The 26368-nt window shown below is 38.9% G+C and overlaps 5 protein-coding genes and 2 pseudogenes across 7 annotated transcripts; 5 read left to right on the plus strand and 2 right to left on the minus strand.

Moving 5' to 3' along the window:
* Positions 1–50: 50 nt before the first annotated feature.
* Positions 51–4701, plus strand: LOC104786266 (cellulose synthase-like protein D1). Of its 2 annotated transcripts, XM_010511625.3 has the most exons (7): positions 51–545; positions 939–1566; positions 1658–2087; positions 2178–2558; positions 2632–3007; positions 3096–3519; positions 3599–4701. In XM_010511625.3, the coding sequence occupies exons 2-7, from the start codon at positions 1016–1018 to the stop codon at positions 4554–4556; spliced, it is 3120 nt and encodes a 1039-aa protein (XP_010509927.1). In that variant the 5' UTR covers positions 51–545; positions 939–1015; the 3' UTR covers positions 4557–4701. The 2 variants fall into 2 exon arrangements, with proteins under 2 accessions (XP_010509927.1, XP_087305771.1); XM_087449645.1 differs by lacking the exon at positions 51–545 and having other exon boundaries at positions 727–1566.
* Positions 4702–4764: 63 nt separating this feature from the next.
* Positions 4765–5617, plus strand: LOC104786267 (uncharacterized). The gene has a single exon (XM_010511626.3). The coding sequence runs from the start codon at positions 4858–4860 to the stop codon at positions 5590–5592; it is 735 nt and encodes a 244-aa protein (XP_010509928.2). The 5' UTR covers positions 4765–4857; the 3' UTR covers positions 5593–5617.
* Positions 5618–7963: 2346 nt separating this feature from the next.
* LOC104786268 (putative B3 domain-containing protein At2g27410) lies at positions 7964–8801 on the plus strand. Its single transcript, XM_087512234.1, has one exon. The coding sequence runs from the start codon at positions 8178–8180 to the stop codon at positions 8799–8801; it is 624 nt and encodes a 207-aa protein (XP_087368360.1). The 5' UTR covers positions 7964–8177.
* A 431-nt stretch (positions 8802–9232) lies between these two features.
* Positions 9233–10543, minus strand: LOC147943418 (uncharacterized). The gene is made up of 3 exons (XM_087449650.1): positions 10357–10543; positions 9742–10260; positions 9233–9664 (listed from the first exon to the last, which is right to left on the minus strand). The coding sequence occupies exons 1-3, from the start codon at positions 10447–10449 to the stop codon at positions 9389–9391; spliced, it is 888 nt and encodes a 295-aa protein (XP_087305776.1). The 5' UTR covers positions 10450–10543; the 3' UTR covers positions 9233–9388.
* A 3923-nt stretch (positions 10544–14466) lies between these two features.
* LOC104789039 (receptor like protein 26 pseudogene) lies at positions 14467–17110 on the minus strand (annotated as a pseudogene). The gene has a single exon (XR_015556499.1). The product of XR_015556499.1 is annotated as a receptor like protein 26 pseudogene (transcript).
* Positions 17111–17289: 179 nt separating this feature from the next.
* On the plus strand, positions 17290–19955 carry LOC104786270 (ATP synthase subunit gamma, mitochondrial). Its single transcript, XM_010511628.3, has 8 exons — positions 17290–17755; positions 18143–18186; positions 18299–18451; positions 18661–18774; positions 18860–18987; positions 19091–19213; positions 19318–19437; positions 19525–19955. Exons 1-8 carry the CDS (start codon positions 17643–17645, stop codon positions 19720–19722), a joined length of 993 nt encoding a protein of 330 aa, XP_010509930.1. The 5' UTR covers positions 17290–17642; the 3' UTR covers positions 19723–19955.
* A 554-nt stretch (positions 19956–20509) lies between these two features.
* LOC104789041 (receptor like protein 23 pseudogene) lies at positions 20510–22096 on the plus strand (annotated as a pseudogene).
* The last annotated feature ends 4272 nt before the right edge of the window (positions 22097–26368 follow it).

Consider the following 26368-nt stretch of genomic DNA (forward strand, 5'->3'; position numbering starts at 1 on the left):
TTTGGTCTGTTCACTGTTGTTTAAGAGGCTGTGCTTACAAAAATTGCAGTGACGATGATAATGATGATATTGTTCAACATAGTCTAGCCGGTTCGTAGGAATTGGGGTTGAGGTCTATATATTTGATTCGGTTTGGTTTAACCGGTTTAGTTCATTGAGGGTTTTACCATTTACAATTTGTCTGCAACTTCGAAATTACTCAAAACCCTTTCCCTTCTGCTTCCCCAATTTCGAAATCATCGAGTGTTTTCGATGTTGAAGACGACGCACTTAAGGTTTCCACTACTGAAATCGAAACGACTTGCGGAGCCACCTCCGGCTGATTCCGCGGTTGTTATGTCGGAAAATCTCCGACGACGGCGGCCCAAAGGTTTGAGGTCGGGAGATGATTTGGCGTCTAATCCATGGTTGTTCTTCAATTCACAAGGCAGCAGTTTCGGTTTTCCAATTCTTGTATCGGGGTTCAACGCATAGCTGCGATGCATTGTTAAGGAAGAAGACGGCGGTGATTTAAATCAAAACCTGTGAACTGTAACCCTGCTATGGTATTGTGATCCCTCCTTTTTGAAATTACAATGGTTGCATAAAGCTAGACACTTGATTCTAGAGTTTGGTTATGTTCTCGAGATAGAAGAGGTTTTTGTTTATCTTAGTTGTCAATCTTTTTGCTGATTTGATCTCTCTAGTTTGCTCATAATGTCATACAGAATCTTTTTAGCCATTGATATACCAACCTTCACTGAAATAGAGAGAGGCAAAGCACAAAGAAAGGAGATTTCAGAATTCAAAAGATTTTTCAGTTTTTTAAGTTTTCTTATAATAGAAAAGGATTTATCAACCATTAAAATTCTAAAAACTTGTTTACATTTTCCCTCTTAACACATTCCTCTGTTTTTTTCTTTCTTTTTGTAATAATCTTTCTATTTTTCCTAAATCAGGTTTGTCAAAAAGAAATGGGTTCAGTTTCTCGCTGAAGAAACCAAACGACCCAAAACAAGAACATTCCCTAATTGTAATGGCTTCAAGTCCACCAAAGAAGACCTTAAATTCACAATCTTCCTCCGTAAGCCGGCCTCCACAAGCCGTTAAGTTTGGTCGCCGGACGTCCAGTGGTCGCATTGTTAGCCTCTCCCGTGACGATGACATGGACGTCTCTGGCGATTACTCAGGCCAAAATGACTATATCAACTACACCGTCCTCATGCCTCCAACACCTGACAACCAACCTGCTGGCTCCTCCGGGTCTACTTCTGAGTCAAAAGGTGATGCAAACCGTGGTGGAGGAGGAGGAGCAGACGGGCCTAAGATGGGGAATAAGCTTGAGAGGAGGTTATCTGTTATGAAATCAAATAACAAATCAATGTTGTTGAGGAGCCAAACGGGGGATTTTGATCATAATAGGTGGTTGTTTGAATCTAAAGGAAAATACGGAATTGGAAACGCGTTTTGGTCAGAAGAAGATGATACCTATGATGGTGGCGTTAGCAAGTCTGATTTCTTAGACAAGCCATGGAAGCCTCTCACGAGGAAGGTCAATGTCCCTGCCAAAGTTCTTAGTCCATACAGGTGATTGTTTGTTTTCTTCTTCTTCTTCTTCTTCTTTTAATCTCTATAATGGAACATCTAAATCTTACAGTTTTTTGTCCTTTTGTTTCAGGTTACTAATTTTGATTCGTCTTGTGATTGTCTTCTTCTTCCTTTGGTGGCGTATTACGAATCCTAATGAGGATGCAATGTGGCTATGGGGACTATCGATAGTGTGTGAGATTTGGTTCGCTTTCTCTTGGATTCTTGACATTCTTCCGAAGCTAAACCCTATAAACAGAGCCACAGACCTTGCTGCCTTGCATGACAAGTTTGAGCAGCCTTCTCCTTCAAATCCCACTGGTCGTTCTGATCTTCCCGGTGTTGATGTGTTTGTTTCCACGGCTGACCCTGAAAAAGAACCGCCTTTAGTCACCGCAAACACCCTTCTCTCAATCCTTGCTGTAGATTATCCAATCGAGAAGCTTTCTGCCTACATTTCAGACGATGGTGGTGCAATTCTCACCTTTGAAGCCATGGCTGAAGCTGTTCGTTTTGCTGAGGTTTCATTATCACTTTCTCTCCCTTTCTTTAAACTAACATAATAGATGATGGCAAAAGTTTGATATGGCTTTTTTGAATTTTGTTTGCAGTATTGGGTGCCATTTTGCAGAAAACATGATATAGAGCCGAGGAACCCGGATAGTTACTTTAACATAAAAAAGGACCCGACAAAAAACAAGAAAAAGCAAGATTTCGTCAAAGATCGCCGTTGGATCAAGCGTGAGTATGACGAATTCAAGGTCAGGATCAATGGCCTTCCAGAACAAATCAAGAAAAGAGCTGAGCAATTCAACTTGAGAGAAGAGCTCAAGGAAAAGAGGGTTGTCCGAGAGAAAAATGGTGGCGTATTGCCTCCAGATGGGGTTGATGTGGTGAAAGCAACGTGGATGGCTGATGGTACGCATTGGCCAGGCACATGGTTTGAACCTAAACCTGATCATTCAAAAGGAGACCACGCCGGAATACTACAGGTATGAACCTTCAACTTACAGTTATTTCTAATAAAACCATAAAAACTTTGTCAAACTTGACTTACTTTTGTAGATCATGAGCAAAGTGCCTGAGCTTGAACCAGTGATGGGCGGACCAAATGAAGGCGCGCTAGATTTCACAGGGATTGATATTCGCGTACCTATGTTTGCATATGTCTCACGTGAGAAACGCCCTGGTTTTGACCACAACAAGAAAGCCGGTGCCATGAATGGTATGGTCAGAGCTTCAGCTATACTTTCCAATGGCGCGTTCATCCTCAATCTGGACTGTGATCACTACATCTACAACTCCAAAGCTATCAAAGAAGGAATGTGTTTCATGATGGACCGAGGTGGTGACAGGATCTGTTACATTCAGTTTCCGCAACGGTTTGAAGGAATCGACCCATCAGATCGATATGCAAATCACAATACTGTTTTCTTCGACGGTGAGTTGTTGAATTAAGTTACAGCAAGATTGTGTAATGCTTATGCACAAGGCACCATAGCTTAAAACATTGTTCGGTTCTGAAACAGGTAACATGAGAGCACTAGATGGGTTACAAGGTCCAGTTTATGTCGGAACAGGGTGTATGTTCAGAAGGTATGCTCTCTATGGATTCAACCCACCTCGAGCCAATGAGTACACAGGGGTGTTTGGTCAGGAAAAGGCTCCAGCTCTGCATGTCCGGACTCAGTCCCAAGCATCCCAAACTTCCCAAGCGTCTGATTTAGAGTCTGATACACAGCCCCTTCACGATGATCCAGATCTTGGTCTGCCCAAAAAGTTTGGTAATTCGACCATGTTCACAGACACTATTCCGGTTGCAGAGTACCAAGGACGGCCTTTAGCAGATCACATGTCGGTTAAAAACGGAAGACCACCTGGTGCTTTGCTCCTGCCACGACCTCCCCTTGATGCTCCAACCGTGGCAGAAGCCATCGCTGTCATTTCTTGCTGGTATTGTTTCTAAAACAGTAGATATGCTCTGTTAGTATAAATGGTTATGTAGTTATTAAACCCGTATGTGACCTCTCAGGTATGAAGACAATACTGAATGGGGAGATAGAATCGGATGGATTTACGGGTCTGTCACTGAAGACGTGGTGACAGGTTATCGTATGCATAACCGTGGTTGGCGGTCTGTTTACTGCATCACAAAACGTGACGCTTTCCGTGGCACAGCGCCGATCAATCTCACTGACCGTCTCCATCAAGTTCTCCGTTGGGCCACAGGCTCTGTAGAAATCTTCTTCTCCAAGAACAACGCCATGTTCGCCACCAGACGGCTCAAGTTCCTCCAGCGAGTCGCTTACCTCAACGTCGGGATATACCCTTTCACCTCAATCTTCTTGGTTGTCTATTGCTTCCTCCCTGCTCTCTGTCTCTTCAGTGGAAAATTCATTGTCCAGAGCCTCGATATCCACTTCCTCTCCTACCTTCTCTGCATCACTATAACCCTAACCCTGATCTCACTCCTTGAGGTCAAATGGTCGGGAATAGGACTGGAAGAATGGTGGAGAAATGAACAGTTTTGGTTAATCGGAGGCACAAGTGCTCATCTTGCAGCAGTTGTCCAAGGTTTGCTTAAAGTAATAGCCGGAATAGAAATCTCCTTCACGCTTACATCCAAATCCGGAGGAGAAGACGAAGACGACATCTTTGCGGATCTTTACATTGTGAAATGGACTGGCTTGTTCATCATGCCGCTTACGATCATCGTAGTAAACCTTGTTGCTATCGTGATAGGAGCTTCGAGGACTATATACAGCGTGATTCCGCAATGGGGCAAGTTGCTGGGAGGAACGTTCTTTAGTTTATGGGTGTTGACTCATATGTATCCGTTTGCTAAAGGACTGATGGGACGAAGAGGAAAGGTTCCAACGATTGTTTATGTTTGGTCAGGGCTTGTGTCCATTACCGTGTCGCTGCTTTGGATCACCATCAGTCCTCCAGATGATCTTTCAGGCAGCGGTGGAGGAGAATTCTCTGTGTAAATTTATATCAGAGTGAGAGGAATTTTTACTATATTTTTGTTTTGTAAAAGTAATTTTGGTTTGTGTAAATTTATGTTGAAAATACATGATCTGACGGATATGCCCCTCGCGGAACTTGACAAGAAAATGGAAATTAGTTTTCATACGACGTTGTTTCGTTGAGTGGGAGTTAAGGAAGCTTCCTTTTGTTTCTTTTTTTTGTTACTCTTCGACGCTCTATATTAATACCTGAGACTCTTTTTCCATCTTTCCATAATTCGATATCTAAAGTTGAGAGAGTGAAACCCTAATAAGAATAGGAATGGAATCCCACGTTTCGTTCAACTCCTCCTCTTCCACCGTAAGAGACCATTCTATTTGCAACAACAAAGCGCTTTCCTTGAATCTGAATAAACGTAAGGCTGTTGAACCACCATGTCCGGAGTCGAAGAGGAGAAAACATCAGATCTCTCATGATATCACGGCAGAGACTAAACAAATTGATGAGCGCAAGTCTTTTGCTCCAGCGAGGACTACCCAAAAGACGAAGCAGTCGGCTATACCTATGAAAGTTTCTAAAAACCATAGATCTGGGGTTCATGGAACGGGAGAGATTAAGCAAAACTTGAAGAAGCGGAACCCTGACGACGTTTGCAAGTCTGTTCCAGAAACATCGAGGCCGCTCAAGTTGACAATCAAGTTGAAGAAGCAGCCGCCTGCGAAAGTATCTGAAAACCCTAAAAGTTGTCCACTTTTGAAGAAGAACGCAACAGAGACTTTGGAACTCTTTGAAATAGCCAAGAAATCTGCTGACGTGGCTAACGCAAAAGGAATTCTCGCTGCTGAAGCAGAGACTTCAATCTGCGTAGACAGCCTCGCGTTACTCATGGAATTCCCCATCTGCTCAGCAGCTTCTGAAACAAAGAGGATCATGGCGAGGCTTGAGCATCTCACAAAGCACAAAAATCGAAAAATCTGCAACTCTGCATCAGCACTTCTTCACTGTTGGAGGCAGAGTATCAGAGATCAAGAACTCAGAGAGTCTCGACAAGGCTAGGGTGGCACCAGAGAATCTAACAACAAACAAGGGAAGGAAATTATTAGTAGGCTTGTGACTTGACTACGTTGGTTGCTTATTCTTTTTATAAATTAGAAACTCAAAAACTACAGTAAGTAATGTTGTCAGTTGTGAATATGTTGTAGCACGGATTTTTCTCAATGTGTTCTTGTGTTGTTCAAGTTCAGTGTGTGTTTATCTTCTGTTTCTGAGAATCAATGAAATTGGAGTTTGATCTTTAAAATTTTTGTGATAAACAATGGGAAAAATGTCATTAAACTCTCCAAGTCTACATTTTCGTTGATTTAAATCCCGAACTCTGCTTTTGGAGGAAAAAAACACCAATTATTTGTTGACTTCCAAATAAATCGCAAACTCTTGTTGACCTAGCCTTTTGAGGCACAACATTAAGTGGTCAAACAGAAAAATTAAACGGGGTTAATTATCTGTTAACGAGATCCGTTAATAGCAAAATGACGCTGTTTATAACACCCTAAAACTCCCAAATTAAGAAATCAATTCTCAATTTTCCCAATCGATTCTCAATTTTCCCTAATTTTTGATATCAAAATTGCAATATATCTCTCACAGCGATGAGACGTCATTTTAACAAATACAAATATAAAGAAAATTTGAATACAATGATGAGAAGTCATCTATATATACATTTTTGGAGACATTTAGCAAATAAATTCTGGAGTTGGAACCTATTTACAATCATGCCATTAATATTAATTTTACAATTAATTTTTACCTTAAATAATATCAAATTTGGAGTCTAACTGAAGAAGATTTTCTTCTATTGAAATTTCCAAAAGTATCAGACCAACACCCATTAACATTAAATATTTTATATTTAATTAATTCATTCTCTAAAAAACTGTTGATAATAACTTATTTTCATGTGTTTAAAAGCCAAGTGATTAAACTGTTGATAATAACTTTAATTTTTTTTTTAAATTGGAGCCTGAACTGACACAAATTATTTATAAAAATTACTTCTTCACTGAAGTGTCAATAAATTAATATATAGATTTTTGGTCCATACTAATAAGAAACAATTGATATAAATCAAACTTTACAAAAAGATACTCCACCATTTTAATCGACTTGCACAACTATAAATACAAAAGTGTTAAATGATATAGAGATACAACAATCAAAATTACAAAGTCAAATTATAGTATACTCATATAATTATAAAAATAGAACATATTATGTAATACTATTATCTCTACATTGTAAATGAAAAAGAAAATTCACAAAAAGTATATTTGTTGACTAAATTAAATTTAATGAACAATAAAGATATCCTAACTATATAATAAACCACTACATGTAGACAATGGAAATTATACACTATATAATATATTGAAAACAATAGTAGAATTAAAAAATACAAAATATATTATATACATATATAGTTAATATAATAAATAAATTTTATTTTGCATTTCTAAACAAAAAAATATAGCCCTGCGGTGTACCGCGGGTGAATATCTAGTTTATATATAGATTTCTAAAGATGTGTATATTTCAATTGAAAAGAAGGTTTGAGATTTCTCAAAAGAAGTACAAATATATAGTTTTCTAAAGATGTGAACATTTGAATAGTTACAACTGTTTATAAGAGACACAACTCTACATTCAACAGACACAAATTTTTAGAAAGACGCAACCATTAAAATATGCTGTCAAGAAAAAAAATATAAAAAATGTTATATAAAGGTACAACAGAAAGATGTGATTGTTCGTCGCATTTATTAAGATTACTATTATTATATAGAAAAAGCACAACTATTTGTAAGAGATACAATTTTATATTCAACGGACGCAATTTTCTAAAGAGACGTTACTGTATATTTTTTTTTGTCAAAAAAACTTTTTAATAAAAAATAACATGAAAAAACGCAACTGTTCTTCGCATTTATTCAGATTGCTATTATTATATAGATTTCTAAAATTTGAATTTACTAAAAAAAATTAATTTTTTTTTATATAGTTTACTCAAAATGATGTAAATAAAATGAATTGTGTTTAATACTAATATCTAAATACAGTAGTACACCATAATTAAAAATATTAATCAACAGAAATAAAGTTAAATGTCACAAATTAACAAAGTAATATAAAGAAAATTACTAATACATATATACATTGGTAATTTTTTCTTAGACTAGCCACACAATGCCACATGATTAAAGTTTTAACAAAATCACACAACGGTCATATAGATCACACACGTCCATGGGTCAGAGTCTCAGAGAACATTCAGAAGATCTTTAGTAGATTTAGTGTGATCTTTGAAGATGACGTCATAAATATCCAACCACACAACGCTTCTCTTTTCCTTTTTTACGCTCTCTCTCTTTCTCTCTCTCTCTCTCTCTCCTCTCTCTCTCTCTCTCTCTCTCTCTCTCTCTCTCTCTCTCTCTCTCTCTCTCTCGTTCTTCCTTGCACACAACGCTTCTCTTTTCCTTTTTACGCTCTCATTCTCGCTCTCTCTCTCTCTCTCATTCTTCCTTGCACACAACGCTTCTCTTTTCAAAATTTCGTCTTTGACTTCCAGAGAATCGAAAGACAATATGGATAACTCCGATGATCCTAGGGTTAGTTCACAGTCCAAACTCGACATATTGTTGTATGTCGCTGCCATGGTTTACGATCAAGAGTTCGGGGACGACAAATCAAAGACCATTGGCGAAAAAGAAACAGAGATGGAAGCAAGAATCTTTGGGGATAAAGTACCGAGAAAGAACAGAGTTCACCGATCACCTTCTTCTCGCAAGACTGTAACAACACCATGGACGCGTGTGATCGAACAACAGAGATCGGTACTACAAAACCCTAATGCATCAGAATCGGAACCTTCGTCTTCTTCTTGCGTCACCCAGTTCAAGAAACCTCGTCATGACGATCATCAGATCAATACGGAAGAGATCGTAAGTCGCAAGAAACTCAGAATCTTTCATCCTCTAGAGGCGGAACCAATTCAAACGAGTCCACCGGATTGGCTTTTGAGAGTGATGAGGAGAGAAGAGAACGCATACAATCCGAAGCTGATCTCAACGAGGAAACTGTACAAGACTGATCTCGGTAGAATTCAAGGACGTCTCTTAGTTCCTTTCAAGCAAGTTAAAAATCCAGACTTTTTGACAGAGGAAGAGACAAGGATCATAGATCACTACAACAAATATGCACATTGTTAACCAGAGAAAAACGCTATCATAGGTTTTTGATAGCGTTTTCATGAGCGCTGTTTTAGGGCACTGTTATTATATGTACCCCATATACAATAGCACTTATTACGTATGCTATGTTATAAAAATATAACATAGCTTTAAGAAATTGCTATATTATCAAGATCATAATTTTGAAAAAATTTATACAACATTTGTTTTTTCGTGCTATGTTATAGTTTTATAGCATAGCTCTAATAAACTGCTGTATTATCAAGATTATAATTTTGCAAAAATTTATACAATATTTAATTTTTCGTGCTATGTTATACATATCTAATATAGCTGTTGCGAAATGCTGTTTTATCTTGTTTACTGTGCTATGGTATATTCTTTTATCATAACGTTTACCTGTACTTTTATAGCATTTTCTGATATGTGATTATAGCACACATAACCTGTTTTATAAAATCTCATAAAATCTGATTAATAAACGTCTCAGATCCAAAATACATAACAAAAGTCTCAAGAACATCAGTTTACCATCAAAGTCTCAAGAACATCCAAAATAAACAAGCAATCTCAAGTACTTAACATTACACAATAAAACCATCAGTTTAAGACATAATGACCTTGTTCTCTGGCCAAGCAATGCAGGAGCTAAGTGCATCTTCAATAATCTCTATTTCATCGGATGGCCTCCAAACTTTTACATTTTTCACCTTCACAACATCTATCCACACTTTAACTGCATTAGAACCCAAGCGAGTAAAGTGAACCTTATGTTCTGGATCATTTGTTCCCCATCGTCCTTCAGCCACAACCCTATTCTTTTCAGTTAAATCCATCAACTTGCACTTCTTATTCTCCTTGGAAATAACTTTATTAATGCGCTGCCATGTTTACAATATAAACCATCAGTCATCATATAATTAACAAAAACAACTTCATAACATATGAAAACACTTACTGGAGACTTCCTGAGAGGAGACTGTGATGGTAAAGTATTCTTTATTGGTGATATTGGACCCGTTGCATCATCAACAGGAGACTCAGAACCAGATGCAGACTTAGAAGACATAGATGCAGATTTGGCCTGCGATGCAGCCTTTGAAGCTGTTGCTGAAGTTTTGGACTCTGTAGCAGACTTAGAAGCTGTGGCTGCAGACTTGGCCTTTGATGCAGACAAAGAAGCATGTGATGTAGCATTCTGACCAGTTGGAGTTGAGGGATTTTCAAAATCAACCTTACTCAGGGGCCAAGATACGTAAGCCATCAAACAGTCCTCAAGAAATGACATTTCAGCTGTAGGTCTCCATAGTGATGTATCAGGCTGCTTTACTGAATCCACAAATACTTTAACTGCTTTTGGTCCAAGAGGAATTCCGTTAACCAACGCACTTGGTTCTTGTGTCTCCCAACGCCCCTCAGCAACAATGACGTCACCCTTAGACAAATCCAATAGTTTACATTTGTTTCCTTGTATACCCTGTTAAACACAATCAGTAAACAAATCCAATATAATTAATTAGCATTATAGACAGGGGTAATACATTGCTAACACATTGCTAGAAATTATAAATACCATAGGGGCAATGTCTTCCATTTGGATGTTGTTGTCTACCAGTCTACACTTATCAGTTGGCCATGCGATTATATGTCCAACAGCTTCTTTCATATGAAAGATCTTTTGTGCAGGTCTCCATAGAAATGCATCTGGTTTATATGCAGCTTCAACTAACACTTTGAGATCATAAGGGCCAAGACGACAGTCATTCACTATGTCATCCGGATCAGAAGAAAGAATCCACTGAGTTGGTTTACTTTGAAATTCATCTACTGACTTCACATCTCCATGATGATACCAATCACTATGCACCTTGTATGCCTCATCCATCCCTCTTATTACAAGATGCTCAACCACAACACTGTTTAACTGTCGTACTACATTACGACAGTCTTTACAAGGACATATTATCATTTCTATGTCACCTAAAGCCGCAGACACATCCCTTACAAATTTCCAAGCTCCACTTTTATAACCAGGATCAGCTCTTCAATGGATAATTAAAGAAAAAAATCATAACTAAAAGAACATCTTAAAGTATCCAAACCCAAAATAAAACCTAATTATGAAATATAATTCCTTACCTGCATAGATGCACCCATGCCTTGTCCAACATTATATGTTATAATATAAATTTTAACCTTTATAGATAAAATAGAGATACATATTATACAAAGCTCACATTAAGCAACAATTCAGACAATACTGCACTACTTCAGACACATACAGATGCTCTTAAACCAATATCTAACTGTGTAAAATCTCACTAATCTAATCACTATTTATACGAATCAGACTCAAAGGACAAAACATAGCAATCACCAATATTCGTGTGTAATAATAATGTTTAACTATTGGTTGAGTGATACTAACCTGTTGTGTGAGTACAGAGAAATGAGAAGCTTCAGTTCCCCAACATTTCAATCACCAACACTTGGGAAAAAAAAAAAATCGTTCAGTTTATGAAGGCGCAAATACTCAAATCCAAAAGCTATTTTTGAGTCAAATCTGTAAATAATCGAACCCTAACAAAACAGATGGATTCGAAACTCCACATTCTCAAAATCTGTAAATAATCGAACCCTAAAAAACAGATAACGAAATAAATCTAGATAAATCGAACCCTAACAAAACAGATAACTAAATCTGACCCTTATCGAAATCAAAAGCTGTTTGAAATCACAAATAATCGAAACAAATAACGAAATTAGGAGGAAGAAGAAAGACATGCCTCAAAAATGGATTCGAGCTATCAATTGCGATGGATATGGAGATTTAGGGCGAAATTGGGGCTTTTCACAAACGGCGAAATTGGGGCTTTTCACAAACGGCGATAAAACTGAAGAATTGATAAGAAATTTAGAAGAATTTGAGCACACACAGAGAATTTAGAAGAAGAAATCTTCTTAGGTTGAGCTTAGGTTGTAACGAGAGAGAGAGAGAGAGTGTGTCGAGTTTTTGGGTTTTTTTTTTATTTGGCGATTAAGTGAATAATTTCACTAAGTATTGGCGGACAAAAGTCACTTTTGTTTCCCGCTACATAATTTTCCTATCATAGCGTTAATAAGATGCTATTAAAAAGTAAGCGAAAAAAAATCTCATCTTTCATAGCAGTGACGGAAAATGAGCTATATCCGTCTGCTATCAATGTACATATTTGTTGTAGTGGATGAACAAGCGAGGAAGCTTCGTAAGGAAGGTGTGAGTGTTGATTTGGTTGATCCTCAGATGAAAAACATGCCCTTGAATTGAGGAAGTGGAAGATGAGTGGAAACTGGAATTATGTCTTTGTTGTTGGTTGGAACGATGTGGTTTCTGCTAATGGGTTTCAGGTTGACGACTTCTTTCCTCTTTGGTCTTTCCGATCTGGAAGAAGTGGTAAACTCTGTTTTGCTCTTGTCCCTCCTACGAAAGCTAGCCACGGCGGCGACCTTTAGTGTTTTTTACTTCCGGTGAATGTATCTATGGATGCTCTTCTTTAGCCGATTCTCTGATCATGCTCGCCACACGTACATAAAGGATCTACATTTTTCTGGCAATTCTCGATTTTGTTTGGCTTAAAGATGCAATTTTTATTGGAGAACTTTAGTGTTTTTTCGTCTTTGGCTATTAGGGGTTTTGAGATTGATGACACTTGTTGTAAATGTCGTCAGATGAAACACTAACTAAAGAAGTTATTGATTCATCTGTCCAATAGATTTTCTCCTTTTTCTGTTTGCAGAGAGTGTATGTAAGAACTTAATTTTCAGATGAGTTATAAACAACCATCTTTTTTATTGACATTTGTTGTTTCAATTTTGGTGTTCTTGTTTATATCTCTTGAAAAGCTCTTACTTTCTTTTGGAATATGTATAAAATGGTGTAACATTCAATGGTTCACAAAGTAAAAGAATCAGGTTAAAGACTATATTTGACTACTATTCACACAACTCATCCTCAGAACCAACATCATCATCATCAACCTCCCATGAGTTTTTTTAAGTGAGACATCATCTCTTTGTGTTATCAGTTGAACTGTTGAAAAAAGAATTATAACTGCGAGGTTAGTGCTTGAGCTTTATGAATTAATAGAAGAAAAATTTACATAATCTTCTGCAAGAGAGATTGTGAAAACATAAAATTTTCTCTTATGTGTGTGAATAAGTAAACAAATTTAGACCAAAACAACATATCGGTTTACACTCGAACCGGGAAAACATAATTTAGTGAACCAAATTTTATATTCCGGTACAACTCCTCTTTCTTATTAGACAAATCGAGATGGAGATCATTTTTATGATGCGACGACGGCGGAGCGATTGCGATCACCGTCACTCTCGTCGACGTTTTGGTGGTGGCTTCCTTAATCAAGGAGCTCCAGGTGATCTTCTCATTTGTACTTTTTTTTTTTCTTTAATCGTGATTGCATTAATCAATAATGATACAATTATGGAATGAGATTAATCAATTGAATTTGATTCTAAGATTTAGGGGTTTAGCAACTCTCTTGAATTGATATTTTAGGGTTTTACCTTTCTCTGAACGATATCTTTACAGATTTAGCAAATTATATCTCTATGTCTAGTGTAGACTCATGAGTTTCTCTACAGAAACAAGAAGGCAGCTCATGGAGTGGTTTGAGCACAATTATATCTTCATTTGTACTTTTTGTTTCTAATCGTGATTGAATGAGATTAGATTAACCAATTGACTTTGATTCTAAGATTTAGGGGTTTAGCAACTCTTGGATTGATATTTTAGGGTTTTACCTTTCTCTGAACGATATCTTTACAGATTTAGCAAATTATATCTCTATGTGTAGTGTAGACTCATGAGTTTCTCTACCAGTCCAACAGCTACAGAAACAAGAAGGCAGCTCATGGAGTGGTTTGAGCACAAGGAACTGTAGAATCTGCACTTACGCTTCAGCACTTTTTCAGCATTGGAGGTCCAAGTTTAGGCAGATCATCTCAGGTCCAAGTTTCAGTCAAGGCTTCACTAAAGGATCACCAGTTGGGCTGGTGACTTAGGAGGGAAACTTGTGACTGACAACGTTGGTTGTTTCTTTATACATGACAGATTTGTGAGTACTTACCATTTTTATATCTTCCACTACTCTCTCTCTCTCTGTTCTCTGAGAATATTAGTTCAAAGTGCCAGCAAATTGTTATATTTAACAAGTCCTCTTATGATATATAATTTTTTTTTTTTTTTTTTTACGTTTAACTGATTTGTATCAGTGATGAGTGGTAGCTGAAACATTTAAAATGCGATCTCGTTAGTGTCGGCTCTGTGATTGAATTCTAGAGACCTGTAGAATCTTAGAAGCTCTGACTCTCTTATGTTCACTTGATCCAGTTTGGAAGCTGAAACAGGGGCTTTCTTTCGTGCATTAAGAAACATCGGCTCGAGTTAATTTAAGAATCAGAGAAGAACCAAAGCAGTATGTATGTCAGAAGGATATTATCAGCTAAGAGAGAGATCTTAAATAAAGAAAACCAAAAGTTACAGAAACTAGCAAAACCATTTCTTACAATCAGGTAGCAACATATCCACATACTATATTTTTAATATTACTTTCTTGTTTCTACACTATCCTTATTGTTAAAGCTGTCCCATCTTGAATCCAGGTTCATAAACAATCTAACTGGATCTGCTTCCTTGCCCTTATCTGGACCAACTATCTTGGCAAACCACTTTGGCTTGTATGAAGCAATAACGTGTGCTATTACCAGTCCAAACAAGAGTCCAGGCCAATACCCTATAACCACTGCTTTCCAGTTTAACACTTCGTCCTCTTCTTCTTCTTTGTCTTCTTCTTTAGGCTGTTGTGCTGGTGGCGCAAAGCAACTTCCTTGCAGAGGAAGACCACATAGACCTGCATTCCCTTCAAATGATGCTTCAGCTTGTCCACTAAACTGTGGTCCTTCTGGTATTTCACCTTTGAGTTGGTTATGAGCCACACTTATGTACGCCAGAAACGAGAGGCTCCCGAGTCCTCTAGGAATATTCCCTGTAAGTTGGTTTCTTGACAGGTCTAGTGACTCGAGCTCCGTAACATTTGCCAAAGACAGAGGAATATGACCCGTGAAGGCGTTGTTTGATAGGTTGAGCGCAATCAATTCCTTCAAGAGACCAATGGACTCAGGAATCTGTCCTTCAAGTTTGTTTCCAGAGAAATCAATGGTGCTGTAGGAAGTAAGGACTTTCCTTTGCTCCATGAATAGACCTTTGTATTGCAAATCCAATGTATCTTCATAGATGTAATAAGAATTCTTGTAGTCTCCCATGTAGATACGCCCATCTCCATTTCTATTGAGTGATGATGCTTTCCAGTTAACAAAGTAACTTGGTGGCAGGCTTCCGGTAAAGCTGTTATCCGACAGTTCAAGTATCCGCAGCTCGGGAAACGCGAGAGGACCTTGATCAGGAGGAGAGAGATGGCCGAAGAATCTGTTTGAACGGAGAGTAAAGACATGTAAATTGGGTAGAGCCTTCAGCCAGAAAGGAAACGTGTCTTCAATTCTGTTGTTGTCAACACTCAGAAACTTCAGAAAGGAGCAATTTAATAGCGATCTTGGAAGCTTCCCGGTTAGTCGGTTGTAGCCAACGTCAAGTGTCTGTATCGAAGCATTGCTATAGAACTCGTCAGGTATACTTCCTTCCAAGCTGTTCTTCCTGAGATTCACTATTTTTAAGTTATTCAGACATTGAGGAATCGGACCGGTGAAGTTGTTGTAGGATAGATCAAGGACGATGAGAGAGCTTCGGTTGCAAACTGAGAGAGGTATGTTCCCTGTGAAACTATTGTTCCACGCAGACAAGTAGACAGAATTGAGTGGTGGAACAGGAAACTCTCCTGTCATGGAGTTATAGGCAAAATCCATTATCCGCAGTGATGAGTTAACTAAAACTTCTGAAGAACCTTCAAACCCGGTAAAAGAGTTGTTAACAAGGTTCACTAAGCTAAGACGAGGAAGCTTCCATAACCACTCAGGTATTTTTCCTTTGATTAGATTGTTGGAAATGTGTATAACCTCCAAATTTTGAAGTGTCTTTAAGATGTTTGGAAACTCGATAATGTCGCATCCCACCAAAAACAAGCTTTTTAAGCTCAATGGAATGTCTGACTCTGAACTTAAACTGGCTGGTAATAACCTATTTTCACGAAGATCAAGGACCAACAAAGATTTGAGAAGAGAGAAGACGCGTAAGTCAATTGGGTAACTTGTGTTTAAGGAGGAAAGTTCAAGATAGTTGAGGTTGGTGAGCTTTGAGATAGGCTCTAGGATTTGTCCTTCAAATTGGTTATACCCAAGGGACAAATGCACTAGCCTAGAAGAAGCGTTGGGAACATCGATAGAACCAGTGAGCCGATTCTTTTTCAGATCAAGATAAGACAAGAAAGGCAAACTGGGTAGTAAATCAGAAGGTATGGGTCCTGAGAAATGATTGTAAGAGAAGTCTAAAAAAGAGAGCTTTGATAGGTTTTTAACAAGTGGGAAACTACCAGTGAGCTCATTATGGGAAAGGTTTAAATGGGTAAGAAGGACTAGGTTACTAATTTCGGAAGGAACTTGACCAGTAAAGCCATTAGAGGCAAGAGACAAAACCTCTAATCTGCTGAGATTGCTGAATTCAGAAGGGAGTGAAGAGGAAGTGAAGTTGTTGTGAGAGAGATTGAGGTAACGAAGCTGATGCAACCCAAAGAGACTACTGTTGGGTTTGAGAGTTCCAGTGAAGCAACTACTTGGGAGCTGAAGCTTCGTGACCGCACCAGTCGCATTATCACACTGGACTCCGTTTAAATAGGCACTGCTGTTGCAACCGTCGGATTCAAACTCGTTCTTGAATTCCATCAAGGCTTGGATCTGGTCTTGACGACAAGTAAGAGCATTGATCATCAAGAAGAAGCTTGAAGCGAAGATGATACAATAGTGTAAGAGTAGAGATCGCGACATGTTGATTGAGAGATTTTTGAACAAGTTGACGAAATTATTATTTCAAACAGAGAGACATATCAAGCAACGAACAAATAAAAGAAAGACGTGAGGGTTTTAAATGCCACGTGGATGCCTACGTGTTCATGAAGTAAAGGCCACCACGTAGAAATGTCTAATGAATGACTCTATGGCTGTTTTTTTGAAGACATTTTGATACATTTATAACAGTTTGACATTTTTACAAGTGTGTTCATACTAATTTAGCAACAAGAGAAATCAACTCACATCACATTGGATCAAACGGACGCATATTCAATATGATGATGACATGGTTCTGTATAATATCTTGTCGACTACTTGATGATTTTTTTGGTTACATTACTAGCTAGATACAAAATAATACTATACTAAAATAAAATAAGTGGGCCTTTCAATAATTAATAGTTTGGTCAAAACTTTACCTTATCTTTGAATTTTAAAGTATGTAATTACATTTATCAGTTTCTCCCGTTACCAAAACAACTCGCATTTATTTGTGGGGTGTATAGATTAGAGAAGAAGACATAGTCAAAAACTCAAAATCTTCAGATGAACAAAAAAACATAAGAAATTGGTGGTGATGCAAAGCCGACTCAATTTTTGGGCCTTAAAATGGGGCATAGAAATATGAGTGTCAGCCTCTATGAGGCCCAACTAATTTCAGGGGAAATTTTGGTAAAAAAAAGACAAAACGACGTCGTGAGAAACACTGGAGTCTGTGGAGAAATAAAGAAGAAGCCCTTGGATTCGGCAATAGCAGTCATTTCTCTCGAATCCCATCTATAATCCGATCTGAGAAGTTTCGCCGGAGCTAGGTTTTGTCGATCAAATCCTTTTTAATCAATGGCAATGGCTGTTTTCCGTCGCGAAGGGAGGCGTCTCCTCCCTTCAATCGCTGCTCGCCCAATCGCTCCACGCCCAATCGCTGCAACCCGATCTCCTCTCTCTTCTGACCAGTGAGATCTCTTTTTTCCTCTCCTTCGTTCTTATCCTTGCGTATAAGCACAAGCATTTCGATGTTCTTCGTTGATAGTCTTCTGAATTTGAAATCCGTTTGGTTTGATTTGAGTCGTTGATATTTTTTTTGGTTAGTTTTGATGAAATGATCCGTTTTAGGGTTAGAGCATTTTTCATTTCTTTGAATTTCGAATAGACGAGAAACAATCGAATTGGTTTGTTTGATTCGGTAGCTCTAGTATTATAGCTCGATTTCTTTATTTGCGTAACCTTGTCCACCTGTTGACGTTTGATTTTGCCAACATCTACCCAGTTTAATCTTGTTTTTGTGTGTTGATTTGATGTGATATTGGATGATGAGGACTTAACCTTTATTTGATTTGTAGGGAGGAAGGACTTCTTGGACTTCGATCTATCTCTACTCAAGTGGGTAAGTCTCAGCTGATCATTGGAGATTTGTTTTGCCTAGTTTTGATTGTTGTTAGAATGTAAGATGTTCTAATCACTATGAATTGCTGATGTTCATGTATTTCTCTGTGTAGTGCGTAACCGTATGAAGAGTGTTAAGAACATCCAAAAGATCACAAAGGCAATGAAGATGGTTGCTGCTTCTAAGCTTAGAGCAGTTCAAGGCAGAGCTGAGAACTCTCGTGGACTTTGGCAGCCATTTACTGCACTTCTAGGAGATAATCCCAGTATGGTTGTCAATTAAGAGTAGTTCTTTTTTATTCACTTTATACTTAGTGTCAATGATCTTCCCATGGCTTGCTTTGGTATTGAATATTGATGATGACGAACAATTTTTTGCTCTTACTATATCCTTGGATACCCATCCTCTTGCTATCTCTGTTTTGTTCTTTTTGAGATCTTTCTGATTTCTAGCGCTACTTGATGGTAAAACCAGGCATTGATGTAAAGAAGAGTGTGGTGGTTACTCTCTCTTCTGACAAGGGTCTCTGTGGTGGAATTAACTCCACTGTTGTTAAAGTGAGCAGGGCTCTGTACAAGTTGAATTCTGGTATGTTTTGCAAACACTGTTGATGGTTCCGTAGTTTCGTTTTTCTAAATTGCCGTATCTGAAATTAATTCTTGTATCATTGCAGGCCCTGAAAAGGAAGTTCAGTTTGTTATTGTCGGAGAGAAAGCAAAGGCTATAATGTTTCGTGACTCAAAGAACGACATTGTCCTCTCTGTGACAGAGCTGAATAAGAACCCACTCAATTATGCTCAGGTAGGCCATAGTTAGGAGTATAACTTGCTCTCCCCAGTACATTTGTTCTCGAGCTATGTAATTGTCGTCTTTAGTGTTCCTTATGTTTACTTGCTTCTTTCAGGTCTCAGTTCTAGCAGATGACATCCTGAAGAACGTTGAATTTGATGCTTTGCGCATTGTCTACAACAAGTTCCATTCTGTCGTCGCATTTCTACCAACTGTGTCCACTGTTTTGTCCCCAGAGGTAAGTTACAACTGGCAAATGTCTCAGGACTATGATTTGTAGTAGTTCACATTCTGCTTTAACTATAAACGAAATTAAATATGCGTGTTTTTTTGCATTGAAAGATCATTGAGAAGGAGTCTGAAATTGGAGGAAAGCTTGGTGACCTCGACTCATATGAGATTGAAGGTGGTGAAACAAAGGGAGAAATATTGCAGAATCTAGCCGAGTTCCAGTTCTCTTGTGTAAGTAAACCAAGAGCGTAATTTGTGTATGGCATTTCAGCAAAGATAGAAACATAACATCTTGGCTGTTTACATGAACTCTACCAGGTGATGTTCAATGCGGTTTTGGAGAATGCGTGTAGTGAGATGGGAGCAAGAATGTCTGCCATGGACAGCTCCAGCAGAAACGCAGGAGAAATGCTTGACCGTCTCACCCTCACATACAACAGGACTCGTCAAGCTTCCATTACAACAGAGCTTATCGAGATTATCTCTGGAGCATCTGCACTTGAAGCCGCTAAATAGACCAATCCTTGTTGCTTCCTTATTTTGCTTTGATCTGAGTTTGAATATCTATACATTGAAGAAGAGTGTGTTTAGACTCTGAAGGGATACTGAATCAGTTTCCTTTGCTGGCTTCATGTTGAGACCACCAATCTTTGCTCAACGGTTTTATAATAAACATTCACACTCTGAAGGGATACTGTAATTTCCAGCAGGATTACTAATAATTGCATTCACATTTTGTTCTGATTAAATTTCGCTTCCCCCAGAATTTGCAGTGTTTTTTTTTTAATGAAACACCCTATCTTTTATAGATATTAACAGTAAGGTGATCACTTTGCCATTTCGACAGGTTTGAAATTCGACTGATGTCTTCTCCAACCGCTAAACAAATCAAACAAAACTCAATGCTGCTGCTACTGTTCTCTAGAAGCTTGAAAGTCTACACACTTTTCTCTGTCGTCATATACTTAAGTGGATTTTGAACATAAAAGTGAGAAATTTTAAGCTTGTGTTCCAATCCAATTTTTTTTACATAAGATATATCAACGTCATGTGACCGGCATTTGTTTTTCCACCATATCCCCACTACGAAAACTTTCAAGTAATTTTTCCAAGTTAGGGTATCACTAAAGACTTTTAGTAAACGCCAGTACCAAGACGGTAAGATTTAATAATGACTTATATGGTGCACACCTCTATCTATAAGATTAGTGACAGCTCCATTGCCAAAACTATATCTATTCTAATCTTCTTTTTTACTTTGCTTCGCGAATAATTTTCATCTTAAAAGGGTTTAACAGCCGTGATGTGGCGTTTGCATCTGCTTTTGGGTTTTCTCTTGGTGAACTTACTCTGTTGTGTCTCCGGGCCAAGCACTTTTACTATAAAAAATCATGTTGTTGGTCTTGTTGCTTGTCGTCCCCGCCAGATTCAAGCCTTTACGCTGTTCAAGAACGAGTTTGATACTCGTGGTTGCAACCATAGTGACTATTCTAACGGAGTCTGGTGTGATAACTCGACGGGTGCAGTCACAAAGCTACAGCTCACGGCCTGTCTCAGTGGAACTCTGCAGCCCAACAGTAGCCTCTTTAGACTGCATCAGCTCCGTTCCCTTGATCTCTCTTACAACAATTTCACCTCCTCTTCACTCCCTTCCGAGTTTGGAAATCTCAATAGATTAGAGGTCTTGTCTCTTCCCTCAAATGGCTTTCTTGGCCAAATTCCTTCCTCATTTGGTAACCTAACCCAACTTTTCTATTTAGACCTTTCCTATAACGAGCTCACTGGTAGTTTTCCACTTTTGCGAAATCTAAGCAAGCTCACTGTTGTAGAGCTTTCTCAAAATCACTTGTCTGGAACCCTTAGTCCCAACAGTAGCCTGTTTGAGTTGCACCACCTCCGCTACCTAAGTCTCTCTTTCAACAACTTCAGTTCCTCATTCCCTTCCAGTTTTAGCAATCTACATAGACTAGAAATCTTGTCTCTTTCTTCTAATGGCTTTTTTGGTCAAGTTCCTCCCACATTCAGTAACCTAACCAGGTTAACAGAGTTTTACTCTTCCAATAACCAGCTCACTGGTAGTTTCCCACCTGTACAAAATCTAACCAAGCTCTCTGCTTTAGTACTTTCTCATAATCACTTCACTGGAACTATTCCTTCTTCTCTCCTCACTATGCCTTTCTTATCATACCTTTCTTTGCGTGGAAGCAATCTCACCGGTTCTATTGAAGTTCATAACTCTTCTACATCATCTAAGCTCGAGAACATGTACCTTGGGCTTAACCATTTTGAAGGAAATATCCTAGAGCCTATCTCAAAGCTCATCAACCTCAAGGAGCTTGACCTTTCTTTCCTAAACACAAGCTACGCCATTGACTTAAACCTCTTCTCTTCTATGAAATCTTTGTCGTACCTTGATGTTTCAGGTAATAGTATATCTCCAGAAAGTTTAAGTTCCAATTCATACATCCCATTGACCCTTCAGAAGTTGTTCCTAGAGAGTTGCGGCATTAGCGAGTTCCCAAACGTCTTAAAGACCCTCCAAAACTTGGAGCTTATAAACATATCTGAAAACAGAATCAAAGGTAAAATCCCCAAGTGGTTATGGACCCTTCCTCGTCTGAGCTCAGTGAATGTTGTAAATAATTCTTTCAACGATTTCGAAGGTTCAGCAGAAGTTTTATTAAATACATCATTGAGGTTATTGTTTCTGGATTCAAACAATTTTGAAGGAGCACTTCCTAGTCCACCACTCTCTATCAAATTCTTCTCTGTGGGTACTAATGGTTTCACAGGGAAGGTACCTCTTTCAATATGCAACCGAAGCTCCCTCGTTGTTCTTGATCTATCTCACAACAACTTCACCGATCCAATTCCTCAATGTTATTGTTGAAATAACTAGAACCGTGAATACTGCTACAAGAACACCAGGCAAACAGTCAACTGAGCTTTATTAAGACTTTCTCAAACAACTATATTACAAGCTTGTTTGATCAGTTTTATGCAACACCACAACAGTTGGTTTGCCACTGAACCAATCCTAATCTACCCAATCTTACCTGCACAGCAACAGCTATGCTCACTCTTTATTCACTCACCAATGAAACTCTCAAGAAATATTGTTCTTCTACTTAGATCTAAACACACACACTTTTCTCTCTCTAAAAGTGGTAACGCACAAAGATGTGAAATACTTCTCTTTTCTAGACAGCAACACTCTTCACCATACTCTTCTTTATCCAGCAAGTCATCCTATGCACCATGTCCTTCAAGAACCTCTCTTTGTCCAATGTGTCATAGGCGAACCCTCATCATTATGTTGACTTTAACACTCCACTTGCTTGTAGCTTCCAACAGACACCTTTTAGGCTGACACATTTTTTGCCCATGCTCAACAACTCCACGCTCGATGCACCGCACTGTCTTCAAGGTGTTGTGCTGGAAAAGACAACTTGACACTTTCCCGCTTCGTCTGAAGTCCTTCAGGTACATTCTGCGATAGCTTGTAACTCATACAGATCCTCTGTTTCTTCAATCTCCCCCTTTTTATCTGAGTGTGTGCCTCAAGCTTCCTGTAACAAGTTAGTGTGCAGACAAAGGAAACACTAAACCAAGAAGCATTAGGATAATGGAAATACTTCAGAGTAACAAAAGGTTCAAAGGTTCAGTACATAGCCGAGTAGAACTAAAACGAGAAAAGTTCTGCAATTGTAGATGTAATACATAACCGTTAGAGAGTTTCAGACTAAAAACAATTACTAAGTCAAACTCCTACTTATATTACTCCCCCTACATACGAGCATACACTAACTTCTTCAGCCATTCTCGGTTTCATCACAGTCTTCCTCATCTTGTGGATCACTCTCACCCTCAGAATATGCGATATCAAGGTAATCTCCCCCTGCTTGAGCACACAAACTCATATAAAAACTAAGGGTAAATCAGCAAGGAGAGTAGATGAGAAGAGAGACTTACCTGCAAGACGCACCATCATGAGTTTGGTGAAGTCATGCAGGTGACGAATGTCCGACAGGAGTGTGAGTGGGGCCTGAGAGGGCAGAAGCTCCTTCGGTTCAATCTTGAACTTAGCCGGTGCAGCAGAGGTAACATCACCGGGGAGAGCAGGAACAATTCGTTGGAAACGCAGAAGCTGATCGATGAGATTGGGAAGGATGAGGCAAGCATTGGAAGATGCATTCGCAGCGACAGAGCTACAGGCACATATTTCATCAAAGATTAACTTTCCAAAGTTAAACTTATGGCCTTTGAGAATCATGAACAGAATTGTAGACCGTTCAGCAGACATAGAGCTTGGGTTCTTGGTTGGTATCCAGTTCTGGCAGCAAATCTTCTGAAGCATGGCCACAGTATCTCCCATCTCCTTTTTGCTGCGAAGATCCCAAGAACGAACTCGACCATCAGTGAGGAGAGTGACAATGTCATCAAGGCTATCAGGAACTTGGATCTGAGTCGCATTCAGAACATAGGGATCATTGGGAAGCTGATACATGGCATTGATGATAGACGGAGAGAATTCATACATGGATCCACGAACAAAGACCTTGAGGGTGTCAATCTCTTCTGTTTCAGCTTCAGCTAGATTCGCATAGAACTCCTTCACAATATTACCAACGAACGAGTCAACTTCAGTAACCGTGGGCAGGAGACCAAAATCAGACAGGATTTTGTAAGCGTCACCACCGTGGGGAGCATCCGGAGCGAGAAACCCCATTTCATTGAATGAGCGATCCGAGATTGTCTGAAAGCGACGCATGGAAACTTCAGAGATGAACTGAGATGAGTAGGAGTCGGAGGATGGGAGTTTCAATTCAGGGTAGTTGCGATCACGAATGGCAGTGAGACGACGGTTGGCAACATAACGAGAGAGAAACGTAGGTGGAGGAACTTCAGGAACGTCCTCCGAAGTAAAATCAGACTTAGGCTGAGTCGAAACGTCAGTGACATCTTCAAGATCATCACGAAGAGATGAGCGAGTGGAACTACGACGAGGCAAACGACGAGTGGGAGCTGACGGAGGTTTAGTCTTCCCCTTGGAACCGGAGGCACGGGAGCACGAGCGTTTGGATGGAGGAAGAGCAGGAGGTTGACGCTTGGTCTTCTTAGAACGAGAGACTCGAGGTTCGGTTTTTGGAACGACCGGATCTGCTGAAGGAGGAACAGGAGCAGCGGAAGAATTGTCAGCAGTCGGAGTGAGATCTTCAGCACCGAGATCCGTGGAAGAAATGTTGTGGTCCATAGTCAATTAAAGGCAAGATCTGGGTGTGAAGAAGGTTTTAAGACCAAACGTGAGATGTGGATTGCAAAGAGACAAAAGCGGCACAAGGAGACATGAACCAGGGTTAGGGCATACTCCAATATATATAGTGACCTGCGACACTTAACACACAGGTGAGATTTATTCATGGGCCTAAAACAAATTTCAAGACAAACCCAGGTGCGGCCCAGTCAGCACACCGAAACCCAACAAAGAACAAGTGCTTATACACAAACTTTAATAAGAAAGAACCACACTTATTTCTATCAGTGTTTAACATGGAGAATTGTGATAACAAGGAATGTGAAAGCTCATCAAAGTATCCTCAGACAAAACAAGTTTTTTTTTTTAATTATATATAAGCATAGATATGATAAACTTCTGAAAAGAAAGGAAAAAAATACCACATATGTACAAGAGTATGAAGATTCCACGTCTGAGTACTATGTCTGAGGTCAGAGAGACAGATTCCAAAGTAGAGGATCACACAGCTGTTTTCGAAAGTAGTGGAGGAAAATAGCAGCTGTTTAGCTCAAGGAGATGTCAATAACATACTCAATGATCTTAACAGACTAGGGCTACACTCATCATACTCAACCAGAACTACTCCTCATAATGTGAAGCCAAATTCAAGGTGAGGGGGGTTGATGGAAAAGTGTAATAAAGAATAGACTTAGAGACTGATATACATGATTGTTTTTTTTTTTTTTTTTTTTTTAAATTTCAAACAAGAAGAGAGAAAGAACATCAACCCCTTTCCTGCCGACTCATACTCTTTTGAGTTTTTTTTTTTTTTTTTTTTTTTTTTTTTTACTTCAGCTATCCTTTTTGGAGATGTTGTAGGAAGAGCATGATGAGCAGCTGATTTTCTGAAAAGACTTGCCAAAACAGAGGTTTTAATTATACATAGGTAAAAAGAGCAAGCAGCTGTGCAAACCTGTACAGGGAACCTACAGAATGAGTCTCAGTGATAGAAACACATTAGTGATCACACAACCCAGTTGAAGTTTGAAGATGTGAAAAAGTGTTTAAATCCAAAGGCTTGGTAAAAATATCAGCAAGTTGTTTATCTGAGGACACATGAGAGATCTCAATTACCTTGTTTTCAACAAGTTCACGGATAAAGTGATGCCTAATATCTATGTGCTTAGTGCGAGAGTGTTGAACAGGATTCTTTGAAATATTGATAGCACTTTCATTATCACAATAGACTAAGAGGGTTGAAGATACAATACCATAGTCAGATAGCATTTGTTTCATCCACATGAGCTGGGTGCAGCAGCTCCCCATGGCAATATATTCAGCCTCTGCAGTAGACATAGTCACACAACTTTGCTTCTTGCTATGCCAGGCGATGAGGTTGTTACCAAAAAAGAAACATCCTCCAGATGTACTTCGCCGATCATCAAGATTTCCTGCCCAATCGGAGTCACAGAAACCTGCAAGATTTGAATTCGTTTGCTTAGAATAGTACAAACCTCGATCAGTTGTTCCCTTGACATATTTGATGATCCTTTTGACAGCATTCAAATGAGATATCCGTGGATCAGCTTGATATCGAGCACATACACCCACACTGAAGCACATATTTGGTCGAGTGGCAGTGAGGTAAAGAAGACTGCCAATCATAGCTCAGTAGAGTTTTTCATCAACCTTTTGACCAGTCGAGTCCTTTGAAAGTTTTGTTGTCGAGCTCATAGGGGTTCTGGCTGACTTGCTCGTTTGCATTCCAAATCTCTGAATTAAGCTCTTTGCATATGTTGATTGAGAGATGTGAATTCCACTATCACTTTGATTGATTTGTAATCCCAGAAAGTAGTTCATCTCGCCAACCATGCTCATCTCAAATTCCTTAGTCATTTCTGTGACAAAGGTCTTCACAAGTTTTGG

The sequence above is a fragment of the Camelina sativa genome, chromosome 5 (genome assembly GCF_030686135.1).
Source record: "Camelina sativa cultivar CO46 ecotype springtype chromosome 5, ASM3068613v1".
Lineage (NCBI taxonomy): Eukaryota > Viridiplantae > Streptophyta > Magnoliopsida > Brassicales > Brassicaceae > Camelina > Camelina sativa.

Coding starts and splice junctions, on each gene's coding strand:
- LOC104786268 (XM_087512234.1), top strand. CDS start 8,178: ATGGATAACTCCGATGATCCTAGGGTTAGTTCACAGTCCAAACTCGAC.
- LOC104786266 (XM_010511625.3), top strand. CDS start 1,016: ATGGCTTCAAGTCCACCAAAGAAGACCTTAAATTCACAATCTTCCTCC. Junction 2,088..2,177: donor AAGCTGTTCGTTTTGCTGAG/GTTTCATTATCA, acceptor TTTTGTTTGCAG/TATTGGGTGCCATTTTGCAG. Junction 3,008..3,095: donor CAATACTGTTTTCTTCGACG/GTGAGTTGTTGA, acceptor GTTCTGAAACAG/GTAACATGAGAGCACTAGAT.
- LOC104786270 (XM_010511628.3), top strand. CDS start 17,643: ATGGCAATGGCTGTTTTCCGTCGCGAAGGGAGGCGTCTCCTCCCTTCA. Junction 18,187..18,298: donor ATCTATCTCTACTCAAGTGG/GTAAGTCTCAGC, acceptor TTCTCTGTGTAG/TGCGTAACCGTATGAAGAGT. Junction 19,214..19,317: donor CCACTGTTTTGTCCCCAGAG/GTAAGTTACAAC, acceptor TTGCATTGAAAG/ATCATTGAGAAGGAGTCTGA.
- LOC147943418 (XM_087449650.1), bottom strand. CDS start 10,449: ATGAAAGAAGCTGTTGGACATATAATCGCATGGCCAACTGATAAGTGT. Junction 10,261..10,356: donor TGGAAGACATTGCCCCTATG/GTATTTATAATT, acceptor TGTGTTTAACAG/GGTATACAAGGAAACAAATG. Junction 9,665..9,741: donor CTCCTCTCAGGAAGTCTCCA/GTAAGTGTTTTC, acceptor TAAACATGGCAG/CGCATTAATAAAGTTATTTC.
- LOC104786267 (XM_010511626.3), top strand. CDS start 4,858: ATGGAATCCCACGTTTCGTTCAACTCCTCCTCTTCCACCGTAAGAGAC.